This window comes from Trachymyrmex cornetzi, unplaced genomic scaffold, assembly GCF_001594075.2.
Source record: "Trachymyrmex cornetzi isolate Tcor2-1 unplaced genomic scaffold, Tcor1.1 scaffold21, whole genome shotgun sequence".
Lineage (NCBI taxonomy): Eukaryota > Metazoa > Arthropoda > Insecta > Hymenoptera > Formicidae > Trachymyrmex > Trachymyrmex cornetzi.
Window position 1 is genome coordinate 487917 of NW_017296741.1, and position 7385 is coordinate 495301.

At 32.2% G+C, this 7385-nt stretch overlaps 1 protein-coding gene across 1 annotated transcript in view; it reads right to left on the reverse strand.

Moving 5' to 3' along the window:
- Mmp2 (Matrix metalloproteinase 2) overlaps positions 1-7385 on the reverse strand; it is a 188325-nt gene that overhangs the window by 178836 nt on the left and 2104 nt on the right. Inside the window, exon 2 of the mRNA XM_018505661.1 lies at positions 1127-2337. Coding sequence (XP_018361163.1) covers positions 1127-1234 — 108 coding nt within the window. The 5' untranslated portion in view covers positions 1235-2337. The remainder of the gene's footprint in view (positions 1-1126; positions 2338-7385) is intronic.

The following is a 7385-nucleotide window of genomic DNA, read 5'->3' on the forward strand; positions in this document are numbered from 1 at the left end:
TACTCTTAAAATACGATACAAATTTTCTTTTAAATAATGTTCTGCGGAAAAGATTATTTTGCATCTCGCGATCGTAAAATATAGCGTAAGTATAAAACGTTGATATACAGTACTGTAGGTACAGGTGCAAAAGAATCAATATACAATTTACGAAAACCTAGATGAATAAAAAAATTAAGCTATCGGAATTTTGTTAAAAATCCGGAATTATTTTTCGAAAGTATTGATACATTTCCAATATTGTACAAGTTAGATAAAATATAAATAAATTCATGAGCAAAACATAAATTTCTTGTTTTAATTAATATATAAGTATTCTACTACGGAATATGTATATGTTATTCTAGAAATATTATTCTATAATTAAAAAATATATATCACTATTTCACTACACATAAAATATATTTAATATTTTTCTGCTGACACTGCATAGATATAACTTTCAGATATGAATTTATATATTTAATAGCTAATAATTTATAAACTTTCAACTAAATATATGGTTGGTTTTTCGTGAATAATAATAATAATTAAAGCACCGTGCCAGCGCCATTTAAATTATTTCATGATATTCGTCGTAATCTCTATAAATGTAGTATGATCTATTCGATTTGAAATCACGAAAGCTTTAGGATCAGCGAAATTGTAAAATATTCAGTAGCTCACAATGGTTATTGCTCAATGCAACGAGATACTTACAATCAGTAATATTGACGAACAATGAATATTTTAACAGATAAATGCATTGAGCAATAAATACATTAAAAATATAGAAAAATGAAATTAAAAATGAAGTATAATATATAATAAACAATTTTCTTGCAAGAGTTCTTTTCAAAGAAAAAAGTTATAAAATGGAGGATATAAATTTAAAAAATGTATATCTTCTACTTTCTATCTTTCAATATTAATTGTTAACAACTTATAAATATAAATTCTCAAAAAAGTTATTTTTCTACAATATTTGATATTTACAATTTTTATAAACAGTAATCAATTAATTATTATTTGTATAAAAGTAAAAAAATGACTTGACTGAATATTTCATAGCGGGTAATATTTTATCCCTCAATTCACCTAAAATTCGGTCGACGTAGATAATAATAACAAAATTATATCCACTCACCACTTTGTCGTCCGCGTAGATGATCGAAGATCCCGGCGCTCCGCTGGCGAGCACAGTGAGAAAGGTGACGACGACTACGTGACGTATCATCTTCACGACGGAGCACATCTGTCCAACTTCCCGAAGAAGATCACCAACACGATTTGCAACACTCGCGAGATATCGATATTCTCCACGATCAAGGGAAAGTTTTATGCAAACTCACGATAAACCGCACTATATCGTACTTCCCCTCGGGATTACCGTTATCGACTATCGATGGGCTTTTTAAATCCCTTTGGAATATTCGTGAAATATTCGAAGATAAAAATTTCACCGGCGATTTCAAGTCCCCTCGGAGTGATCAAAGCGCGTGTAGTAGAACAGATCAAGATTCTACTGGCCGGTTTATCAGATTTTGTCGGGATTGTCTCGCAAGGCAATCGAATTGAGAATTCCAAGTGATTCAAAAAATCTGTTTAGGATGATCAAAGTACGAGGTGTATAGCCCAAGTAGAAATCTCATCGAATAATCTCAATCATATCGGGATAACCGCCAAATAATCTTGGTTTCTTCGAAATATCTGGATAACACAAATTATCCAAAATATAAATACTTATTGGCTTCGTACATTTTTAAGAATATTCTCGAGTATATTTTTACACAAAATATATATTTTTTATGACACCACTATGTAATCTATCGATCTGTTCAAAATACTCGCGAAATAATTCACGACAGCAATACTGTCGCGTCGTGACCGATGTCTTGTATTTTCCCGAGCAATTACTCACGATAATTGAATAGGATTCGCGATTAGGATGTCGAATTTATCGACGATGGGGACGCTCGCGTGACTGGACGTCGTCTACGTCTTTTAACATTTATGTCTTCAATGACGAACCAAGACTTTCCCCTCACTATACGATTGTTCCTCCCACCGACGGGTGCTCCTCCTGCTTCCTTTTTTTCCCACTTCTTCTTCGTCTTCCTCTACGTCTCGACTAACCGCGACGACGGTGATTAACTAATGAGCGTCTCGCGTCGCTGTTCGCTGCTTACTTAATTCGCTTCTTCCTTTCCCTTTTCCTTCTCGCGTATCGGCCGACTTTCGTCAACTCGGTAGTCCTGCGCCGCCCGCGGCGATGACGACGACGGCAGTGATTACCGGCTTCTTCGTACTTTCCTCCGGATTCGGGCTTTCCAGCGGCTGGCGCGTCCATCCGCCGACCTACGGTTAAAGTACAGTTAGAACCTGTTAGAAACCAAAAATCGAAATCTACCATATCTATTTTATCATTAATATTTACGCTTATGAATGTCTGTGTTTGCACATGCAAACAACAATTCTTATTCTCTCTCAGCGTTTCTTTATTGTAATAAATCAAACTTTTTATTGAGTTGGAATCAAAGCGCTTCTTTATCTGTATTATGTTTACGTGTTTTTAAAAAAAATTTAGCAATTATATCATTTTATAAAATGAATTTTCAGCTTTAAGGATCTATCTTTTTAATTACAATACGCGATAATTTTTACCTTTGGGAGCAATCAAAGTTAAGTTTTTTTTTATTTAATTCGCAATATTCAGTAACAAAAAATCTTAGAAACATTAAAAAAAAAAAACGATTTTGTAGGGAAAACTTTAATCTTTCATGTTAGAAAGTCGAAAATTTTCGCAAGATTTTTTTTAGGCACGTGACAGATCTACAAAGTGAGAAGTTTCTCATTTTATCCAGCTTGTAGTTTTTTTATATGTGAAAATTACTAAACTCACAGAAACTCAAAGGATATAGTAGCCTTTGAAAATTAGAAATTTCAAACTTTAAGTTAAGCTCCTGTTTTTAAATTTGAATTTCGTTAATTTTTAACAAAGTTGTACAGTCGTTTGAATTTTAATGTTCGTAGCTCTCAGAACTTTTATTCCAATCTTTTATTCCAATATTTAACTTACAATTAGAAAGATAATCTAAAAACTGTCCCATTAATTTATCTGTAAATTTACTCAATTAAATAGCTCGATAACTAGATCTCAAATTAAAATTTCATTACGTTTACAATTAAAGGTCGGATTTGATTAAAAAATGATCCAAGTGTTAAGCACATAAAGTAATACGAAGACACGGTATCATTGTTGCGTGACGAAGAGAGAATAAGAAAAAGAATGTCAGACTACGAATCGAGATTCATCCTCGACAGAAACTGTCTGGGGGAGGTGAAGACAAAAAGTATGCAAACTTCATCAGACCCTTTAGTTCCAAGTACGGTTCCAGAAGAACCATTCGACGACTCACGCGAAACAGTGCTCTTTTGTATGCGGTAGATAAACGATTGCCGGACTTAATGGTCCCGAAGAGCCCAGATTTCTCGTCACCTTTGAGAAATATTAGAAGAAATAGAAGGAAGAAAGGAGGATCAAGTCGAATTTCAGCCGAGGGAGTCCTCCAAGAAAGAATCTCACGAATTTTTATGAATCAAACTACGTGACGCATACACGAAAGCTAATCAATGTGGTAAAGTAAATTGCAATGCATATGTAAAATCCCAATTTAAAGAAGCTTGCATATTACATATTACAAGCTTCTTTAAATTGTAGATTAAAAAAACATTTGTTTTCGAATTAGCACAATAAAGATAAAAGAAATATAATTAAACTAAAAAACAATTTGTATCTTTTTATATTAAATTATAGAAAAAGGCGAAATCTGCGAAAATTCTTTTTAATCAATCGCAAATCCATCGAAGAATCTTGAAACTACGATCTAAAAAAGACGTGCGACATACATATGTGATACGTATTGGTTTAAGGATTTCTTTCTACTTTATATCCTGATCACTTCCGAGATTGTTAAAACTTTGAAATCTTTACGCCGCATATCTAAGAATAAGCTGAATGAGTCTTCGAAAGAATTAAGAGAATACTCGAAAGTAGGTAACAACAAAGTCAGGAAAACATAATTAAATCTTATCCTATTCTAGATTAAGTCGCGCGCGCGCGTGCTCTCTTGATGAGAATTCTGTCTGATCCATTTCGTCTTGCTTACACCTGCGGGGAGAAATAATCTCGTCCCACCCTGAATTGATTAATTCACTTATGTTCAAGTCTTTTTCAGTTTTGAATTCAATTTCAAATTTAAATTTCATGTAATGTATACATACCGTATACTTATGTAGTACTAAATTTTGAGAAACTCAAAGATTTATCAAAACATTTATAAACAAGAAATAAATCGTCATACAGACTATTATATTTGAATTTAATATTGATAAATAAAAATATATAACCAAAATCAAAGTTTCAATGCAGTCTAGTACAACAACAAAGAACATAGATTTCAATGATCTATATAGATGTAAAGCTTTAGTTTAGCATAGTTTACATAATTTACATTATGTAAACATAGATGTGAATTATTATGTAATTATATATTATGTATAAACGCATTATTAATTTAATAATAATTAATCAATATTATTCAAATCATAATTCTAGTGTATGATATAAAATATACGGTAATCTAGTGTAGACTATTTCATTAAATTAGATAATATTAAGTATACATATAAATGCATATGTGTATTAAATGGGATTATATCGACTGTTGAATTGTATAACGCGTGTTTCTCATTCACACGATAATTCGTGTAATAAACAGACCGTTAACATGTTAAAGCGTGAAGGTTCACGCAGGTTATCTTATGAAGGACGCGAAAATGCGAAAGCGATCGATCAGTGAAACATGCAGAATGGTCGTTATTGGTTGATAGTTGGAAAAATGCCGGGAACGAGGACATGAAACAAAGAAAAGCCGATCGGACTGGCGGACCGGAAACCGGAAGATCACACGCGGGACCGAAAGAACTAGAGGATCGTTATCGCCGGGGAACGTGCCAACGCGAGCTGGCATGACCTCGTTTCATCGTGTCTCGATAATCACCGGCATTCTTCACAGTACTGCCCGCTTTCCTGCTTGTGACTTGCACGCCATTTTCATCTTACATCTTTAACAACGATTTTTCTTCGCAACTCGATGCCCTTGATAGGACAAACAAATTCTAAACAATCAATCTTAAGTAAAATGATAAAGATACTTTCGCGATTTGCAAGAATTCGAAAGTTCCAGACACGGAATGCAAAAGTTCGTAATTCTATTGAAAAAAGGAAAACTTGCCAATTACTATTTTTTTCAAAAATAAAATCAATTCGAGATTAGTTAGAGGATTTTAAAACACAATGTGAAATTCTTAAGAATTTGCGAATAAAAAGGATATTATCTTTTTATTGTATTAGGAATTTAAAAGTAACTTCGATTAAATGGATTTTCCAGAAGCATTATGTATGAACTTCGAAAGCGAATGAATGCAGGTAGAATGCGATTGAGTGGACTGCGCAATCTCCCTATCAGGGCATTGACGCGAGTCTTTCTTTCTTTCCACAGTAAACACAATAGATAAAAGACTGCGGAGACAAGAAGTGAGACTCTCGGTCGAAGACCTTAATGAGATACATCGTAGCAATATTTTTATTTAAATAGTTTCTTTTGATCACATCAACTGGATCCATTCCGACTTTAATTGATATCGTGAAGTTCAAAAATTATTACGAGACGATTGAATACAATTTCAGATTTTATACACAAAGAGAAAAGGGAACATTTTATTTAGTAAAAATATTAATCTAGAAAGGATTTTAAACAGTAAAAAATATTCTTGAACTAAATAATAAGAAATTCAGAATTTATTTAAATAAATTATTCCTAATTTCTTTAATTTGAATTAAAGTTAACACTACTTGAGATCTTTTTACGAATTTTAAGAATCGCGTTTTATCATAAAATCGATTACCGTCACGCGAGAAAGAAATTAATGAAAATTGTACTTCAAGGATACGATCCATATTAATGTGGATTAAGAAATAGTGCGCGATTAATTGAGAAGAAATTATTTCTCGGAGGAAATGCGATATTTAGCGTGAAACCTCGGAACCGCATATTTTTTAACGTGAAAAACGGATAATGGTGAGTTTTATTTAACTATATATAACCGCAAAAATGAGCACGATAAAAAACAATAATATCATAAATCAAAGTACAACGACGTACTATGTGTTATACACACGATGTTATAAAACAATGCTATAACGACTATCACCGATAAATACTATTTTTTACTTTCACGCGCAGGTAAAAGCATCCCAAACGTTTCCGTAAATATTCCCCTGTCCGGGAAAAAATGATCAAGATAGTTGTTTAATCATTTAAAACGTTAAATTCCTCAATAAGTTTTATATTTATCTATTTACAAAACATTGAATTGCTTTCTCATATTGTAAACGTATCAAGTTTCTTAGAGCGCGTTTGGTCAGTAAGCCAAACAATTTTAGTATACCGTAAAAAACACGATTTATCTAATCTGTTGATCGAACAAGTTCATTATTTGTAGATCCAATCAACGCGTTTTTCCTCGATTTGTTTTCGTATCTAATTTGTGTATCCAGACGAAAATCTGCGTGTTCTAGAATTTTTTGCTCCAACGAAAAAAACAAGAAAAAAACGAAAAACGAGAGAGAGAGAGAGAGAGAGAGAGAGAGAGAGAGAGAGAGAGAGAGAGAGACACATGACGCTGCCCACTCGCGTAGATATTTTCTGAATCGTAAAGGTCTTTCCTTCGCTCTTATCCGACGGTTTATAATGCTGCTTACAATCATATTTCGAAACAATTCTACTCTAAAGAGTTTAGCAAACAAAGATTTGTCCAATCTCTAAAAAATTACTGTCTGATTTTATTTTTCTTATTTTAGCCAGATAATGTAACAAATTTTATTAGATTCAACAGGGTATTTGATAAGTAACAATAAATCTCTGGCATAGGAATAGAGCGGACTAAATTGAGTCGAAAAGTTCTCTCCCATTTTGCAATTTTCGCAATAATTAACAAAATATCAATTACTAAAAATCATCAAATATTGATTTGTCGAAAAGTCTTCTATCATCTTACAATTTTCACAATAGTTAACAAGATATTAATTACTAAAAATCGCCGAATATTGGTTTTCAATAATTTTTTACTCGAGTATTATTAAGTTTACAGAAAAACAGCAAGAAACAAAGATTATTTTCTTCTCATAGAGCTCTAATTCTTTTTCAGAATTTTTTATCAAATTTTTAGTACTGCATTTTCTTATATTGGCAATTATTTTTACCAACATGAGAAAATGCGGTATTAAAAAATTCTGAAAAAATTCTCAGAGCTCTATGAGAATAAAATAAACAATTTTTGTC